This window comes from Loxodonta africana, chromosome 7 (assembly GCF_030014295.1).
Source record: "Loxodonta africana isolate mLoxAfr1 chromosome 7, mLoxAfr1.hap2, whole genome shotgun sequence".
NCBI classification, from domain to species: Eukaryota; Metazoa; Chordata; class Mammalia; order Proboscidea; family Elephantidae; genus Loxodonta; species Loxodonta africana.
In genome coordinates this window covers 52,422,673-52,442,238 of record NC_087348.1, presented here as the reverse complement: position 1 = coordinate 52,442,238, position 19,566 = coordinate 52,422,673, and the positions used below count along the sequence as shown (strand labels likewise).

At 40.5% G+C, this 19,566-nt stretch overlaps 1 protein-coding gene across 1 annotated transcript in view; it reads right to left on the bottom strand.

Moving 5' to 3' along the window:
* The window catches only part of DCDC1 (doublecortin domain containing 1), a 522,229-nt gene that overhangs the window by 43,597 nt on the left and 459,066 nt on the right, over positions 1-19,566 (bottom strand). The window contains exons 21-25 of the mRNA XM_064289443.1: positions 18,806-18,905; positions 16,438-16,573; positions 14,404-14,563; positions 6,981-7,139; positions 4,250-4,450 (exon numbers count right to left, since the gene is read on the bottom strand). Of these exons, the coding sequence (XP_064145513.1) occupies positions 4,250-4,450; positions 6,981-7,139; positions 14,404-14,563; positions 16,438-16,573; positions 18,806-18,905 (756 nt within the window). The remainder of the gene's footprint in view (positions 1-4,249; positions 4,451-6,980; positions 7,140-14,403; positions 14,564-16,437; positions 16,574-18,805; positions 18,906-19,566) is intronic.

The following is a 19,566-nucleotide window of genomic DNA, read 5'->3' as shown; positions in this document are numbered from 1 at the left end:
TTACTTAATCTCTTCAAGTCTCGGTCTACCTAGCGCTATAGTCAAGTGACTGTGACTAGCAGATTTTAAAGATCTCTTTTAGCTCCAAATACCATGACAGTATATTTCACCCTATATGCATTTGAGTCTTCTTGAGGGAATTTTATTTTCTTTATTATTATTACACCTGAAGGCTTTCTCAAACTTCCCATTACAGATCAAATGATTAATTCAGGTAGTATGACAGGTGAAAAGAGGAGATGAGAGACTATCTCAAAAGTTGACCTGGCCCATCCTTCTGTGTGGCTGGAACCGAGTGCATATGTCTTTGGCACTCTGCTCCTGCCTTTTCAGCACCTTCTCTCTCATTGCTTGAACTTATAGCCTAGGCTATGTGCTCTTCTGGCAGTGCCTTATTCTCACAAACATAATTTCCCTTAAGAGGCTTTGCTGATAATTGCTGAAGATATCAGAATTCCTAGTTATTTTCTATTTTAAGTAGAACACCAAACTGAAAAGGTAATTCAAGATCTGAAGGAGTGAATTAATTGCTAGTGGTAGAAAACTTTCAACACAGTGATAGTCACTGGGTATTAAATCACGATTAGGCTGTGCCACTTGGTACCCTCTGAGGAAGAGCGTTTCAAACTCTTGACATGACCGGGACTTCTGACTGGGATCTGGACCAAATCCCTTCTTGTTCTGAGACTCCATTTCTTTATATGACAGCTTCTGTCCTATACTGTCACTTCTGTAAAATTTTCCACTGAACCTCTCACCTAGATACAAGTAGTTTCTACAGAAAAATATGGTTTTTCCCACCCTGCTATACTTGTAGCTTGGAAGCCCTGGTGGCATAGCGGTTAAGTGCTACAGCTGCTAACCAAAGGGTCTGCAGTTCGAATCCGCCAGGCGCTCCTTGGAAACTCTATGGGGCAGTTCTACTCTGTCCTATAGGGTCACTATGAGTCGGGTTTGGTTTAGTTTGGTTTGTACTTGTAGCTAATATTGTGGTTAGTAATAGTGATGTTAAGTAAAGATTATTCAGCTGTGTACAGGTGTTAGAAATTGTGTTAAACGTGTGACTTTGGTGGTTAGCTGATTCTCAGAAAATGCCCCCTTCACTCCCCCTCAAAAAAGGTATTTTCTAACCTGTGCCTGGGTCCTTACAAAGTCCTATACTCTGTCATGACCTTGTTCTAAACCCCCCAACCATACTTGTAATTCTCCAAACATTTGTTCTAATCAACCCAACTTATGATTAGAATAACTGATGTTTAGCATTTTCACTCCTACTCCTTCAACAAACTCTTTACTTTCATGTTTCAACAGAACTCACCACCATAATGCTAAAGCAACCCAGTTTAGCACAAACTGCAGATGTCTAGACGCCAAGAAATGTGATTTGAGTGGTCAGCCAAAATCCTGTCACTGGAGCCATCCTGGCAAAGGAGGCCAACTCCACCAAAGGTGGCAAAAAAGACTCTGCCACTTGGAACTTTGTAAATGTTAAACAATCAAAAATGTTTTGGCTGTACGTTTCTGTTTGTGTTTTTTTTTTTTTTTTCTTCATAAGCTTCTGTATCACTGCAGCCCCCTAAAGCACTTTGTTCAGATTATCCCTTCACTATTTTCCATTTTGCAAAATGCATTTTCACCATAATAAACCTCTCATTTTTACTTTTAAGCAAACTTGTAGTTTCTTCACTACTAAACCAAAAAACCAAGCCCGTTGCCGTTGAGTCGATTCCAACTCATAGTGACACACCTCCTTAATGTTGGCAGATATCTACTCCATCTACATTCTGTTTATACAAATTCTGGATGGGCAGTTGCCTCCCTAAATACTAACTTACTGCCAGGGCAAAACAAAGAGGAAGAAAGACTCTGGTTAATATAAACTGAATTTTCTACAGGTTTTTGATACACAGTGTAACCCAAAGTTCTCCAGGTCTCACCAGCTCTTCAGAACAAATAGGTTTCAATATCCAATGACATGAAAGGGCACAAAATGAAATGCCAAGGGAAAATGTGGACAAAAGCTCAGACTCATTGTCACTATGCAGATATGTGTCTGCTGTGGGACATAAATTACTCTGAATCTAGCTTTCACCTAATCATGGGGACTTCTGCAAAACCTCCCTTGCCCAAGTGTTTCTGGTGACTTCTGCGCTCATGAGCAAATCCTGCCCCAGAGACCACCTCTGCTGTTCCACCTCATCTCTCTGAACTCGAGTTTCTGACCAAGCATCAATTAATGCCACCATCTCCCACCAACTGTCCCTCTCTCATGCTGTGGCTGGACATGAGGGGGTTCAAGATGACAAACTTGTAGAGTGGTCTGGAAAGTGGAAGGAGATTGGAAAAGACTGCCTATCTCCTCTTTTGTAGTTAGATTTTCCAAAGCAATGCTGCTCATGACCCAAAGTCTCACAGAGATTAGGGCAAACTTCTCTTTGTTTTACTTTCCCATCCTCTTGCTTTCTCCACAGAACTTAGAATGAAAGACAGAACTAAGAGGCTAAACCAGTGACAGACAGTGAGCGGAGCTCAGAATTAGTCTTCTCCAATGACCAAATTCTTGTTCCTGGGTCATACTCATTGCACATGGCTTTTTCCTGCTTTCAGATCACTTCTATCATTCCCTGTGCATATCTGCCCCAACTCATCAGTCATGCTCGAATCTCAATTTAGGCTCAAGCTGGGACATGTACTATAATACAGAAAGCTGAGGCAGTAAGAAGTATTGCTAAATCCCAGAAACATAGAGATGCGGTGGCACTAGGATATCGATTCTGTAAGGGCAGGGATTTTAGACTGCTTGGTTCTTTACTAAGGCACCAGCACTTAATACTTCCCCTAATAATCATTTGTGACTGAATGAATAAATTTTGGTCCCATGTAACAAACCACTCTCAGGGACAAAAGCCTGTTACCCTAGCTCCGCTTGGCAAAGGCAGCATAGATGGGGGTGGATGGAGTGAAGGAACACGCTCACCAGGTCTGTTACACAATTGGCTTTGCAGCCTTCTCCAAAACAAGCCCAGCAAGTGCTCCTTGCTTGCTCATCTCAGGCAGTGAGCAGAGTCAGGCAAGCTCCTCTCCTGCCCGTGCTGGGCCCGCTGCTGCCGCCTGCTGAAGCTTATGCAATCTCACTCAAAGCAGTGATTCATAAGCCTTTTGCATAGCAGGCCCTTTGAGAGTCCAATGAAAACCACAGCTCTTCCCCAGAAAAAAATTTTTTTTTCTTACACAGATTCACAAACACACAACATTACGTGTAATATTTTAAAAGGATGAAGAGGACTCTGGAGCCTCACCATAAAACACTAACAGTAGAATTTGAAGCAAGCCAATTTTTTTTAATCTTAAAATAGGGAGGGTTTTTTTTTTTTTTTCTTTCCTTTCTGTTTTTAAAGAAATGTCTGAACACGCACAAGAACAGAGAGAATAGCATAATGAACTACCATGGACAACAACTATCAACATTCTGCCATCCTTCATTCATTCCCCCCAATGTTTTTCAGTTTTGTTCTTGCTAGACTATTTTAAGAAAATCTGAGATGTCTTTTAATTTTATCCGTAAATACTACAATATCTAACCAACTGATCAGGACTTTTTTTTTTGTTTCAAACAAAACCATAAAACCATTTTCCTGCCCAACAAAATTAATAAGAATTCTTTAATATCATCTAATATCCAGACCCTGATTATCTCAAAAATAACCTTTTGAGAGCAAACGGTTTGAATCTGGATCCGGACAAAGGCCAGGCATTGAATTAGGTTGGTATACTTACTAAGTTAAGAATTTGTTTTATTTGTTTGTTATTTTATGAAGGTCAAAGTGGGAGGAAGGTATGTGTATGGGGACTAAGTCAATGAAAATTACTGCAAAATTTAAAAACTGTGGACTTTTTAGAATTCTTACTTGATGTTTCATATCAAAAAATGAAACAGTCAAGTAAGTCTCGTCCTAACCTCGATGGCCAGGTAGAAATGTACACTCAGTGGGTCAGACTGACTAGACAGGTTTTATCCGAATGTGACTGCAGATAAATTGTGTGTAGCCTACTAAGCATTTACGTTTGATGTCACTCTCTCTTTCTCTTGCTTAGCTAAGATTAAAAAAAAAAAAAAAATTGTCAGCCAAGTCAAACAGAAAATCTGAGGCCCTCAAATATACCCTGCCTACTCTATGGGGACCATGCCAGGCACTTTAGGATCCTGCTCAGTTCTTGATATATTCATCCCCAAACATAATGGGTTTACCTGCTGCTTTCCTTGTGTATCCAGCATTGATGACTATCACCGGATTTCTTCTCTACCAAAATCACTTCAGTGCCTGAACGGAGGTTGGGGTCTCGTACCCCCAAGACAAGCCGAGGAGCAGCATGGTTTATAATCTGTCCATCTCTGTATTCAAATTGTTGATGGCAAAGCTTCTGCAATTTACTTTGCCTTGGTGAATGGCTAAAATAAAGAAAACCTCATTAGTGGCAGAAAAATGTCCGGTGCACTTGATGTAACGTAGCCTGTAAGTTCTGTTGGTGAGAGATCCACTGTGCATGATATTAACATGTAATAGTAAGGCATCGTCATCCTAACAACATATAACAGTAAGGCTTCCTCATCCTAACAACATGTAACAGTAAGGCTTTATCATCCTAATAACACATAATAGTTAGGCTTCATCATCCTAATAACACGTAATAGTTAGGCATCATCATCCTAATAACATGTAACAGTAAGGCTTCCTCATCCTAACAACATGTAATAGTTAGGCATCGTCATCCTAATAACATGTAACAGTAAGGCTTCCTCATCCTAACAACATGTAACAGTAAGGCTTCATCATCCTAATAACACATAATAGTTAGGCATCATCATCCTAATAACATGTAACAGTAAGGCTTCCTCATCCTAACAGCAGCAACACCATTAGCATCACACTTCCAAGCTGACGTAAAAAATGGAATTTGGAGTATATTCTGCAACTGAAATAAAAATGTTTATCCAGGAGGTCATATGAGAACCGTATCAGCAGAGTGAAAAAAATTCAGTTGAAGAGGTAATTTAGTTAGAGTGGAAAAGAAGAATGTTAAAAAGAAATAGGAGAATGAGAGGGCGGTGTTATGTATTGAATTGTGTTCCCCAGAAAGATCTGGCTGAAGCCCTAACCCCTGAACTGGTAAATGTGGCCTCGTTCAGGGAAATAGGGTTTTTCTTCGTAGATGTTATCAGTTAAACTAATGGAGTTACACTGGAGCAGGGTGGGTCCTAACCCTAATCCCTGCTGAGTGGTGTTTTATAAAAGAGAAGGGCAGACACAGAAACATCATCACGCACACAAGGGGAAGACAACATGGAGGACCCATCTTCAGGGCAACGGATGCCAAGGAATACTGGCACCCACCGGAAACCAGGGGAGAAGAATGCAACAGTTCCTCTCTCTAAGTCCTCAAAAGGCATCAACATGGCAGAAACTCTGAGTTTGGACTTTTACCTCCAGAACTGTGAGACAATACATTTCTGTTCTTTGAAGCCACCAACTTTGTTGCATTTGTTATGGCAGACCTAAGAACCTACGACAGGGGGATATGAAATCAAACACAGGGAAACAAATGAGTTTTGCTCAAATTATGATTGTTTCTATTATCCACGTACAGTGTTGCTGGCAAATAGCATTGCTTCTCCAAGTTTTTCAACCTCCCCTAACTATTCATAGAATATAATGATCCTTACTCATATCCATATTATATTATCCATGTTATATTCATATAATATAATAAGTTAATGAAAAAAATCTTTTACTGTATTTTTACACAAATAAGGCACACCTTCTGTGTTTGTTTGCCAGCTGTGCCTTCTCCCCCTCAAGGTATTTTTGTAAGCATGCTATGTGTTAAAGAGGCAGGACTCGATCTACAAGATCAGATTTTATCTTAAGTCAAGCTCTACTAAGATATAAAAGAGAAAAGTGAGCAGAGAGACAGGGGGACCGCATGCCACTAAGAAACGAGAGCCAGGAGAACAGCGCAACCTTTGAACCCAGGGCCCCTGTGCTGAGAGGTTCCTCGGTCAGGGGAAGACTGATGACAAGGACCTTCCTCCAGAGCCAACAGACAGAGAAAGCCTTCCCTTGGAGCTGACGCACTGAATTTGAACTGGTAGCCTCCTAGATTGTGAGAGAATAAATTTCTCTTTGGCAAGGCCATCCACTAGTGATATTTCTGTTACACCAGCATAGATAGCCAAGACATTATGCTATTTTTTTACAGCAATCTGTGGAAAAGGATTGACATGGCAGTACTTGTGAGGGCACCTCATGGGCATGGTATTTGAGTAAAATATGGGACTTAAGGATTTAAAGTAGTAAGCTGCTTATTAAACTCATTAAATATCACAGTGCGTTAGCATTTAGTCTATAACATCTATCAAGCACTTACTGTATGTATGGACTAATGATAAATGTTAAAGTGCCAAAATCACTTAATTCACAACTTCCAGTAAGTGCTATAATATTTAGCAAATATCTAGAAATTATGGAATAATACAAAGTACTGCAGATTTCTCTCATTTCTTCTGGCACCGACCAGAAGAAAATAGAAATTAAAAAGGAAGAAAATGAATTTTATTAATTTCTCAAAGACATCGGAGCATTTTGCATGCTTCCTCATGAGTTCACTTATGCATTCATACAACAAATATATAGGCCCTGTGCAACTCTCAAGAGGCAAAGGCAGATAAGCCTACTGTTTAATAGAAAAGACACACCAGTGAACAAGAAATTACACTGCATACAAAAAAACTAAGACGAGAAGGGCTTTCCCACCAACACTTGCAAACACATTAATCAAAAACATAAGAAAGACAGAATGTGTACGCTGATGTAAAACAGTAGCTAACAGGCATGTTAAACCTCAGGAATATTTTTGCCCCAAAATAAGCAAGTCTAAGACCAGAGAGAAATCTCTCACAGGAATCCCTCGCAACTTTTTACCTGCATTTCTTCTGTGGCTCCGCATTTTCAAAGACCTCTTCTTCCATTTTCTTTGGAAGACGGCCACCCTCATCAGAGTCATGAGAAGCTTCCTGCCAGGCATACTTGAGAAGTGTGTGACAAGCCTTCATCCGGAGGTGGGCTCTTGCATGCGCATCTCTAACAAAGGTTCAGAAGCAAACACAAGTCTAAGAATTCTGATTGGGCTCACAGAATTTTCTCTGAGGTGTAGTCTGATCATATCCTGCAGGATATTGGCAGATCTGTAAGTTATATTTCCACAGAGATGCCTAACATTAAAATTCCACATCCTACTAATACATAATTAAATCTTTTACTGTAAGGCTACAAATAAAACTCTTCAATCACATAATAAATTGCATTCATCTTTGTGATGTTTACTTAGAAAAAGTAAGCCCATGTATTAAATTTCAAAAATGCAAAGATTAAGGCTAGTCAGTAGTTTAAGACATGAATACCTAAAATGTAATAAGACTTCCTCTGTCTACCCCCTAAATGGGTCATAATTCTATCCGGAACAGTACACTTTAGATTACTGGATTTCATAAACTTTACACATTAGATATTGTTAAGATATCTTAATGAATTTTGACTCTCGATAGAGAAATCAAGGGAGAATCGAATACCATTGGTACATAAGTGCCAATGTTTGATAGAGAGTAAAACACTAAGACATTCAGACTAAATACTAAGAGTGAACAACTGAGACAGCCATCTGGCTGCTTATTAAGATGAAGATGGGAACAGGAGTGGTAGCCCCATATAGATTCACATATAACAAGTCTGGGCCACTGTTTGTGGCACATTTGCCTTCTGGGTAAATCAGGACATGATCTGAGGTCTGCTTGGCTGAAGGTGAGATAAATACACAGGGAAAGTAGCAAGCATATTTCAGCACTCTAAACGTGCACATGTGTAAATAAAGTCTTCTGGGGGAGGCTGTGATCGTCACAGTGCTTATGACAATTTTATTTAATTACATGCAATATCAAATTACCAAAATCTTCAGGGACAATTCCCTGGGTTAGCAGAGCTGACCGCACACTTTTCAAATGTACCAACAGTATTACACGCGGCTATGAAACCCATGGGTAACAACCGCCTCATTCAGAACCGCAACACAAGCCACGTCTCCAGGCGAAATCTCAGTTAAAAAGTTATACAGCAACAGTGCCATCTTGTGTTCGAAACCAGAAACACAGCTTTCCCATCAACTCCATTTCTTTACAGATAAAAGGAAAAAATATATATTTTCATCCTTAGTTTTAATGTATTTAAAAAGAAAGGTGCAAATGAGATTCTTCTCCACAATCCACAACGTTTAATTTTCTTACTTGGGATTTATCTATCTAATGGGTTATTGGGTTAGATATTGAGCTTCCTGACAAATGAAGTACTGTCAAGTCAATTCTGGAACAGCCATTTGTAAATACATCTTGCTGTCTCAATCCATTCATTTGTCCATTATTTAATTTGCTAATCTATAATAATACCTTATTATTTAACTAGTCATTCATTCCTCTAACTAATATTTATTAAGCATCTGCTATATGACAGGCACGGAGTTCTAAGTGCTGGGGATACAGTGATGAAAAACAACAGATAACTTCTCAGGTTTTATGGAGTTTACATTCAAGTGGGAAGAAAACATAATAAACAAGTGAGTATTCATTATGAATGAATGAATAAACAAGATAAAAGCTGTAACTTGAATAAAATAGGGTAGCATGATAGAAATTGGCTGGGGTGGGGTAGGTATACTTTACTAGTGGGGCCAGAGAAAGCTCTGCTGAGAGGTGATATTTAATTTGAGACCTGCACAATGGGAAGGAGCCAGGCATGTGAAGCCATGAGGGGAGAACATTCCAGGAAGAGTAAAGAACACATTGAAAGGCCCTAAACCAAGAATACGTTTGGGCCATTTGAGGAACAGAAAGATGGTTGTGCAGAGTATGCAGTGAGTGAGGAGAAGGGTAGTAAGAGGCTCAAAAGGTAGACAGGGCCTGTTCCTGTAATTCAATGAAGAAATGAGAACGTTCCCCTGGAGCACTCTGCCCCAAACACCTCTTCCATAAAGCATCAATGCAGGGGCTAGCATTCCCAGAGTTTCTTTTCTATTTTGCTAATTACCATTTTTACCAGACATCTTTATGTACACCCTAGTGATCATAAGGGCTCCTTCTAGATTTATGTTCTAACCTCTTGCTTTATGGATGTCCCTCCTTAAATCACCCCATTTCTCAAATATGTGAAAGCCTTCGAACAAAGCTATCACCCAGGGATGGATTACCCAATAAGCAAGATATGCACAGGCTTAATTGTGCTTACTTACTACTCTGTACTGTACAATTTCACCTGTTTCTCACTATGTGAAGTTGTTCACTACAGATTAGTAAATAAGCATAATTAAGCCAGTGCATACCTTGCTTACTGTAAGCCAGTGTGTACTGTTTACTGGTTAATCCATGCCTGCTGTCACACCAGTTAAGAGCTCTGCTGCTAGCCTAAAGGTTGGCAGTTCAAATCCACCAGCTGCTCCTTTGAAATTGTCTTAGTCATCCAGTGCTAACAGAAATAACAGAAGTAGATGCCTTCAACATACAGAAGTTTATCTTCTCACAGTTTAGTAGGCTAGAAGTCCAAATTCAGGGCATCAGCTCCAGGGGAAGGCTTTCTTTCTCTGTTGGCCCTGGAGGAAGGTCCTTATCATCAATCATCCCATGGTCTAGGAGCTTCTCTGCCTGGTCTAGGAGCTTCTCTGCCTGGTCTAGGAGCTTCTCCACACAGGAACCTCGGGTCCAAAGGACACACTCTGCTTCCGGCACTGCTTTCTTGATGGTATGAGGTCCCCACCTCTCTGCTCACTTCCCTTTCCATTTGTCTCTTGTAAGATAAAAGGTAGTGCAGGCCTCACCCCAGGGAAACTCCCTTTACATGGATCAGGGATGTGACCTTAATAAGGGTGTTACGATGCCACCCTAATCCTCTTAAACATAATCTAATCTTACCTCATTAACCACCAGCAGAGATTAGGATTTACAATACATAGGAAAGTCATATCAATCACAAAATGGAGGGCAACCACACAATACTGGGAATCCTGGCCTAACCAGGTTGACACATATTTTGGGGGGACAATTCAATCTATGACAGAAATCCTATGGAGCAGTATCTTAGTCATCTAGTGCTGCTGTAACAGAAATATCACAAGTAGATGGCTTTAACAAACAGAAGTTTATTCTCTCACAGTCTAATAGGCTAGAAGTCCAAATTCAGGGCATCAGCTCCAGGGGAAGGTTTTCTTTGTCAGCTCTGGAGGAAGGTCTTTGTTATTAATCTTCCCCTGGACTAGGAACTTCTTTGTGCAGGAACCCCATGTTCAAAGGATGCACTCCGCTCCCAGCACTGCTTTCTTGGTGGCATAAGGTCCCCAAAAATCCATGTCCTTGCTACATGTAAAATATATTCACCCCATCATATCATAGCAAAAGTCTCAAATCAACTCCCACATCCAAAATCCAAAAAACTCCTCTTCATCTGTGAAATCTAGAATTCAAGTTATCTGCTTCCAAAGTACAATAGTGGAACAGCCACAAGCTAGACATTTCCATTACAAATCAGAGAAATTGGAGGGAAAGAAGGGATAACAGGCACCAAGCAAGTCAGCAGAACACATCACATTAGCCCTCAAGGCTTGAAAATAATCCTCTGTTCTCTGAGACAATTTACACAATAACCCTGCCCTCCAGCCTCTAAGACTGGCCACATTCTCCGGATTCTGAGTGGAGGCCCCTCAGCCCTGGGCTTTAGCTCTACCTTCCAGGCCCACTGGGACAGCAACTCTGCTCCCTCAGCTTTAGGCACACCACTCTCCTAGTCCATCTGAGTGGCAACTCCACCTTTAGAAACACCAGAGGCCTGGCTACGCTGTTTGAAATCCCAGAGGTCGTGGCCATACCATTTGAGACTAACGCAGCTCAGTTTCCTGTTTTTCTTGTCTCTTCACTTTTGCTTCCTGGTTCCTTGGCCTCTCAGCCCCTTGAGCCTCACAGCCTCTGTCTGCCCTACTAGGACAAGTGTTCTAAAGCTCTGTAGTTCCATCAATAAGTGCCTACAGGCACTGGACCCCTGGTACCAGATGTCTTAGGGTAGGTTCTTTACAGAAGCAAAACCAGTAAAGCGTATAAATATATACAGAGAGAGAGATTTATATCAAGGAAATGGCTAACACAGTTGTAGACACTGGAATGTCCCAAGTCCGTGGATCATGATAGAGGCTTCTCCTGATTCATACAGTCACAATGGCTGGCACACCCAATATCTGCAGGTCAGTGAGCAGGGATCTTGCTCACAGGCTGTGAAGATTGATGAATTTCAAGTTTGGCAGGTAAGCTGCTAGCTCAAGTTCCATGAACCAGAGGTCAAACAAACAGGAGCCAGCTGCAGGATCCAGAGCAAGCAAAAGCCAGAGCGTCTACTTACATTGGAAGCATGCCACAAGCCCAAGGAAACTCCCTTTCAACTGACTGGCTACTCACAGTAGATCCCATCATGGGGGTGACCACATATAAACACTGAGAATCGTGGCCAAGCCACGTTGACACACAATCTTAACCATCACAGGCAGTTCTACTCTGTCCTATAAGGTTGCTATGAGTCAGAATTGACTCGACAGCAGTGGGTTTGGTTTGGGTATCACCACATATCTAAGAAAGTCTGAGGAAATCTTAGAGTGACTCTCCAATGCAAGATGAATTAGGGGTATGTCATCAAAAATGGTTCAAAGAACTGATGAGATTTAGCCTGGAAAAGAGATAACACAGAAGACTGATGATAGCAAGCTTTGGCTATTTTAAGGATTTTCAAGTAGAAGAGGAATAGAGAATAATACAGACAAATAGATAAAATGATAGGATGGAGACATTCTAGGTAATTACTCAAAAATTAGAATGGGCTGCCTTATCAAATAGTGTTCTCCCTGTTATTGGCAATAATCAAAAAGCTGGATGAAAGAGAGCCTGCCTAGAACTACGGCTTTGAATCAGTTTGTTCCAGTTCAAACCCCTCCTGAGAATTTGCTTTTCCACCCCAGATATACTGAATCCAAATCTACAGTTTAACAAGACCCCCTGGTGATTCTTGTACATAACTTCCTGGGAACCTGTTAGAAATGCAAATTCTCAGCAAGGAACTTATTCTCAGCAGGAGTTCAAAACAGAATGATCAGGTTCAAAGCCCTGCCTGGGACATGCAGGAGATTCCTGCATTGGGTTGTGAGTAGGCTCAATCACTTTAACCTCCAGACCTTGATGAAATCTATGAATCAGAACTACACAGATCTTTGCTCTCAACATTTCTTTCTGTCCCCCCTGCTCCAAAGTGCACTCTGATAACGAAGAGGTTAGATGATTCTTTAGAAGAGAAATGGAAAGTAAAACAATTTATTGAGGGGCTGTCAGGAAAGTTTGTGGTAAATTTCCTAATCATTACGGGAGATACCAGATGGGTCAAATCATATCCTCTCCCTGAAAAATGGTTTCTGGTTCTTGTTTTTAGCGTCACAATGTAGCACCAGATGACTCACCCATCAAAGGAAGGAACTTGGTTCCTAAAATAAAACTTGATATTCTTATAATTTAGCATAAAAATGATCTTTTTAAAAATAGTTCACTGATGAACAGTGAGCTAATTATATCAGGTGGACACTTGAGACTGTGTTGGCATCTCCTGTCTGGAGGGGGGATGGGAGGATAGAGAGAGTTGGAGGCTGGCAAAGTTTTCACGAAAGGAGAGACTGGAAGGGCTGACTCATTAAGGGGAGAGCAAGTGGGAGTAAGGAGTAAGATGTACATAAATTTATATGTGACAGACTGACTTGATTTGTAAACGTTCACTTGAAGCTCAATAAAAGTTAATAATAATAAAAAAAATAGTTCATAACAATGATATGTAAGTTAAATTTCACAATTATTGCAACATTAATTGACCAGCTAATTTTGGCTTTACTTTTTGGAATCTCATTCAATCATTTATTCATGTATTCAGTAAATAATTCTTAAAGCCAGTTACTCCGCTCTTCACAAGGCATCTGTGACAGAGTCCCTGCCCTCAAGGAGTTCCTAGGTTGGGGGAAGGAGACTGATAAGTATATTGCTACATACAGTCATAGCCATGATTGATTTCAGTGATGAAGAATCATTCTACAGGTGAGTATGGGGCAAGAAAAGGCACCCCAGGTGAAGAGAGCTGAGTATGTGGCTCAGGGGCCTGCCAAAACCAAAAAACAAACCCTTGCCCTCAAGTGGATTCCGACTCATAACAACCCTATAGGACAGAGCAGCACTGCCCCATAGGGTTTCCAAGACTGTAATCTTTACAGAAGCAGGCTGCCACATCTTTCTCCCATGGAACAGCTGGTGGGTTCGAAACGCCAACATTTCAGTTAGCAGTTGAGTACTTAACCACTGTACCACCAGGGCTCCTTTTCAGGGGCCTGCAGTAGAGTGGAATTAGAGTGTGCCATATTCATGGGGCACCTGTAGTGGCTGAGCTAGTACTTGGAGTTTAAGGGGCTGGAAGAAAAAGTATGGAGGAGAAGAAGGCATGGGAGGGGGTGGGTGTCAACGAGGGTCAAGGTCAGGCCTGAATCAGGGTAAGAAAGGCTTTGAATTCCAGACAAAAAAAATTTTTTTTTTCCTGTCTGCGATAGGTTGTTTTTAGAGGATTCTATTAAAATGATTGTGTTTTAGAAAGAAAACGGTCCATAGATAGGGTTTAGAGGTGAATGGGCAAGAGATAATGAAGATAGGGAGACCAGTCAGGAAGCTATTACAACCGTCCAGGCGAAAGATTGATAAATGCAAATAAGATGACTCTAACTCGAACCTAAGGAGCCCTGGTGGCACAGTGGTTAAACCACTCCGCTGGTGACTGAAAGGTCCATGGTTGAACCCACCAGCCATTCCAGGGGAGAAAGATGTGACAGTCTGCTTCCGTAAAGATTTACAGCCTTGAAAACCCTATGGGGGCTGTTCTACTCTGTCCTACAAGGTCGCTATGAGTTGGAATCGACTTGTTGCAGTGGGTTTTAACTTGAACCTATACTCGGGAAGAAGATTAATTTTTCCTAAAATCAACACTTATGGAACAAAATGTGATTAATTCTTCATGTCACCATCTAAAATTCTAAGCTTCTAGTCTTTTAAAAATAATACTGAAAGTAGAACACTGAAGCTCCACTTCTATCCTTTTCCCAGGAGCTAATTAAATTCTAGCTGTTCACTTGACATTAGTTTCACAAACTTGCCTAGCTTTCCCTGCATGGGCTCTGGGCTGTTAAGGGGCTAATGAGCTGAGTTCGAATAGCAGTTCTGTAGTTTTTCTGGCCACAATGATTACTTACAGAATTTCACCGGAAGCATTTTCCTTTGTTGAAGGATTTTTTTGCATTTGCTTTTCCTCTGGGTCTATAATTTGCGTCTCTTCTCCAAAATTTGCTACAGGTTTATGCACAGCAAGCTTGGCTCCAGATACCATGTCACTTTGGACTTCTAAAACAAGATCTGAGCAGAAATGCGCAAATTGCAACAACCTGTTAGTGCTGACTGCAGACCACTAGGAATGTGAACACACACACTAAAATAAAAAATGCGAAAAAAGTTTCCAGCTATTTGGTCTGAAAGAATTTTAAGAGTAATTGATAGTTGCTTTATAAACTTTTTTTTTTTTTTTTATAAACTAATAAGTTGTATTTCTTGTAATTTCATTCTTGTAGATTCTTCTCAAAATAGTTTTAGGCAAAAGTACTAAAAAATAGATCTTTCTCTCCCAAATTAAGTTAATTATTCTAAATAGTAATTATTCAAACGGACCACATTATTTATATAAATCTCTACAGGTTGCCATGAGTTGAAATCAATTCATCAGCAACTTTTTTTTTTCTTGTATCATTCTCTGGAATCACAAACTCATCAGTGAAACTCCCCAATGCCTATAAAGACACATGCAAAACTTGGGATATAGTGTGTTCAACATATGCAATAGGGTAATGTTTTAAAATACACTAATGAGCTTTTCTCTATCCCCTTTCTGGCTCCCTGGCCTTTTTTCTGGGGCAACCATAAAAGAAAGAGGAGGTCCAGGAGGAGATGAGAAATGTTACAAAAGGAATGCAAGAGTGCAAAGATTGATTTTGACATTCAAACACAGGATATTGCCACAGACAACAGCCCTGTAAGTAAGGATATTGTTATGATTTAGGATTTTCCCAAATGTCTTTAGCTTCCTTTTGGCATATCAAAGGTTAACCTCAGAACTGACAGGAGAAAACCTACCATTTTGGGATCCGAGGGAATCTGGGGCAGAAGACAGAGAAAGGCATTAACGAGCACATAATATCTTGATTTCCCCCTACAGGTTTCCTTTCTGATATCTTAGCTGAGCCAAGGAAACACTGCGACACTGCTTAAAGCTCAGGACACTACGAGGAGGTCACCTCTCCAGCTGCCCTTGCCACTCAACATAGGCACAACCATGAGAATATAGTGGTGAAGCTGGATCTGATTTCTGGGGATGCAGCCATCACCCAGGATTTGCTAAGAGTCCTTCTGGGGAGCTTTCCAGAAGTGACTGTAAGCAGGTGTGAGGTGGATCTGTAGAAAGGGCTGCAGGGATGGCCACTCAGTCACAGCCAGGACTCAGGGAGGTATGGGGAGCAGACAAGAGGTTGAATCAAGCAGGAAGCTCCACCCACCCAAAGCATTTCCTATACCAAAATAATGGACTGCAAATCAACCCAGCTGTGGACTTCAGCCAGCAGTGCCCAGGAGAGGATTTTCCACTCAAGATATTTCCTTCCACCACGCCTTCTACCCTAGAGAAGAACTACAGCGAGGGTCTAGAAACAGAAGTAAAAAAGCCCATCTTAAAGGGAGCATTTAAATTAACGGGTTGAACAAAATTTAGACCTGACTGGAGATTTAATTTTTTCCTAGATGGGGTGCATAGGGCTCACAAAAAAAAGGACAGGTTCGTTACAGACAAAGTCTGTTTTCTTTGTACATCCAAATTGTAGTGTAAATTGTATAAACCCATTGTCATTGAGTTGATTCCTACACATAGCAACCCTATAGGACAGAGTAGAGCTGCCCCGTAAGGTTTCCAAGGCTGTAATCTTTACAGAAGTAGGCTGCCACATCTTTCTTCCATGGAGCATACGGTGGGTTCAAACCACTGTCCTTTCAATTAGCAGCTGAGTGCTTAACCACTGTGCCACTAGGAATCCGGTTAAATATATGGTCTAAATAACTAAACAGCAAAATGCAGGAATCAAATGGTCACTTGAAAAAAAAAAAAAATTCGTATTTTTTAAAAAAAGCAACAGCATCCAAGATTTACTTTGACTGTATATATTAAAGAAAATATTTCCAATGCTTACCCTCCTTCTTACTCATACTGCAGAAGATTTGAATTTTGGAAATGTCTAATGCTAGGTTCCTAAGGAAGATTTGCTTCTTTTGCTGAGAAACGGACAGGTCGGGATTGATCCAATTTTCTCCACATGAAACGTACACCTGTCAAAGAAATGAGTCTCTGATTCAAGCAAGTTAAAAAATTATCAAGCTTAAAATAAAGAGGTAAATTATATGAGTTGTAGGGGTAGTCTATGGCTTTCACTAAGTGTCATGGTAGTAAATGTCCACAGACTACCTTGGATCGATGGATAGCTACCTACCCAGGTAGCATTTTGAGTATGTAGCAGTGTGTTTATTGTATTGTATTTTTGTGGGTGTCATCAGTCTTCCCTAAAGGATGACATGTGATGCAAACCTATGCAAAATAAATCTGGAAAATTATGTATATTCTTTGAAATAGCAATTCTACTTTTAGAAGTTTAGCATAAGAAAATAATCACGGATATAGGAAAAATTTTTGAAGAAGTGTGTTCATTGTAGCATTATGTATAATAACAAAATCCTAGAAATAATCCAAATATGCAATAATAAATGAGTATTGAGTAAGTAAAACTGTGAACACCAAAAAGTATATAATGTGGTTATTTAAAAAAAAAGAATATATAATGACAGAGGAAGATGTTCATGATTTATTAAATGAATAAGCAGAATACAGAATATTATGTATTGTATGCCTCCATTAAGAAAGAAAGAAAAGACTTCTGCTTCCAGAAACATGAAGAAATGCCTCTCCCTTTTCCTCCTGCTAAAATTCCTCTCCTTTTTCCTCCTGCTAAAATTCCTCACCATTACGTATAAAACAAACATAAAAAGACTCTGAAGGATGGAGAGATGAAGGAGTCCAACTTGGGAACTTGGGATCCAAGGAACAACATGGTGGTAGCTCTCTGGGTTTTCTTTTTGCCTGAGAGATCCCAGATTCAATGCTGGTTAAGTTGGCAACCTAGATATACCAATGAACTCTCACAAAAAAAAAAAAAACCAATCAAAGCCTGGTCTCTGGCCAAGGACCAAGAAAAAGGCAACCTAGAAAGACAGGAAACTTTTAGACAATAAGCATTCTACTACATCCAAACACGACAGAAAAAAACTCTCCCTCTTCCATCCCTACCAGCAAAGGCCAAATGGGGAGCCTATACTACAATCCTCGCCAGGCTGTAATGAAGCTCCCAAACCCTCCCCTCTGACCACCACCACCAACAGGGTGGTGTGAGAGGTAGCAGAGTAGAAGCAAGCACTTTCATCCCCATTGTGTGGTAATGAGGATATACCACCCCCTCACTCCCATCCCTGCATGGGAGGCATGGACTTCCACCCTTACACAGCGGTCTTGAGGCATCCCTTCTGCTCCCTACCAGGGAGGTATCAGAGGAGTCGTAATAGAGATTTAGGACTTTCATCACTGCCCAGCAATGATGAGGCCACCCCTGCCCCGGTGCCAGTGAATGCCTTATGAGGAGCAGTAATAAGTCACTCCTACCCCTCCCAGCCAAGGTGGAATCAGCAGAGGCCTAGTGTGGAACCAGAACGCCCATCCTTGCCCAGCAGTAACGAGGAGCTTCTTTGCCCCCCAGATGTCAATGAAGGCCAAGTGGGAAACCTGAACTTCCACCCGAACTTGACAATAACAAAGCAACATCCCTTCTTCTGCCACAGCAGTGTTAAAGGAGGTCAGCCAAAACTGAAGATTTAATAAAATCCAGAGTCTTATAGCATAATACCCTCAAATATTGAGGTTTCAATCAAAAATCACTCATCACAACACTGGGTTTTTTTTAATGCCAATAACTGGGAAAATCCACCTTGAATGAGACAAGATAATCAAGAGATGCCGGCACTGAAATGACAGATATTAGAATTATCTGAGAAGGGTTTTAAAGCAGCCATAATAAAAATGCTTCAGCAGCAATTATGATCTCTCTTCAACAAATGAAAAATTTGAAAATCTCAGCAAAAGAATAGAAGATATAAAGAAGAACCAAATGGAAATTTTAGAACTGAAAAATTCAATAACTGAAATAAAAAAATGAATGAGCTCAGTGGATGAGAGGAAGAACAAAGTGGAGAAGACATAGGAAAGAACTAGTGAACTGAAAGATAGAACAATAGAAATTACCAATCTGAAAAACAGAGGGGAAATAGTCTTTAAAAAAAAAAAAAAGAATAGACACTCAGGTTCCGTGGGACTATAACAAAAGATCTAATATGCTGCCATTCAAGTGCCTGAAAGAAAGGAGAAAGCTGGCAGGGCTGGAAAAGTTTTCAAAGATACAGTGGCCTGAAAATTTTCCAAATAGGCAAAAGACATACACCAAAAATTCACGTCTTTACCAGTTCATCTCTCCGCAGGTCTTTTAAGGCAAAGACTTCCTTCCCCTTTTCATTGAACAATCTCCGAGCTGCAGAAGGTAATTTTAAATTTTCAGTGCACCTGAAATAAGACACACACACACACAAATTGAACTTGCATGGAACAAGCTTCCCGTAGGGAAGAATGAAAATAAAAGATAATGACCTGAATCTCTAAATGGCCACTCCCTCTGCAGGACTGGCAGACAGTCAAGAGCTGGGCTCTGGAATTCATCAGACCCTTTTGAGTCTCTCTGCCCCTCTTCAAGTTGTGGAACTTTGGCAAATTATTTAACCTCTCTGAAGCTAAATTTGTTACTTTTCATGGTTGTTGTGAAGATTAGTGTTAATATTGAAAAGTGCTTAGCACAGCGCTGGGCGTGATCAATAAATCAGCAGACATATTATTATTGACTTTTCATTCTTCAATATCCCCTACACTCCCCTATTTCTCTGCCTTTGCTCGTGTTCTTCCTTCTGTTCAAAACACCTTCCCAGGCTTGCTTTTTTCCGTTGAAGTTCTACCAATTCCCCAAGACCTCCAAAGTCTTCACCAAACATTTCCTTATCCCTCTCCACCAAGAGTGACCTCTCAAGACTTTTAACTTACTTTACTAAAAAGGAATTTTTAGCCTGGTTAAACATTAAACAGTGATTTTTTTCCCCCAATAGGCACTGGGTCAGCCCTGTGAATACCAAGATAAATGACACTGTTTCCCTGTTCCCTGAGGAGCTCTCTGTCC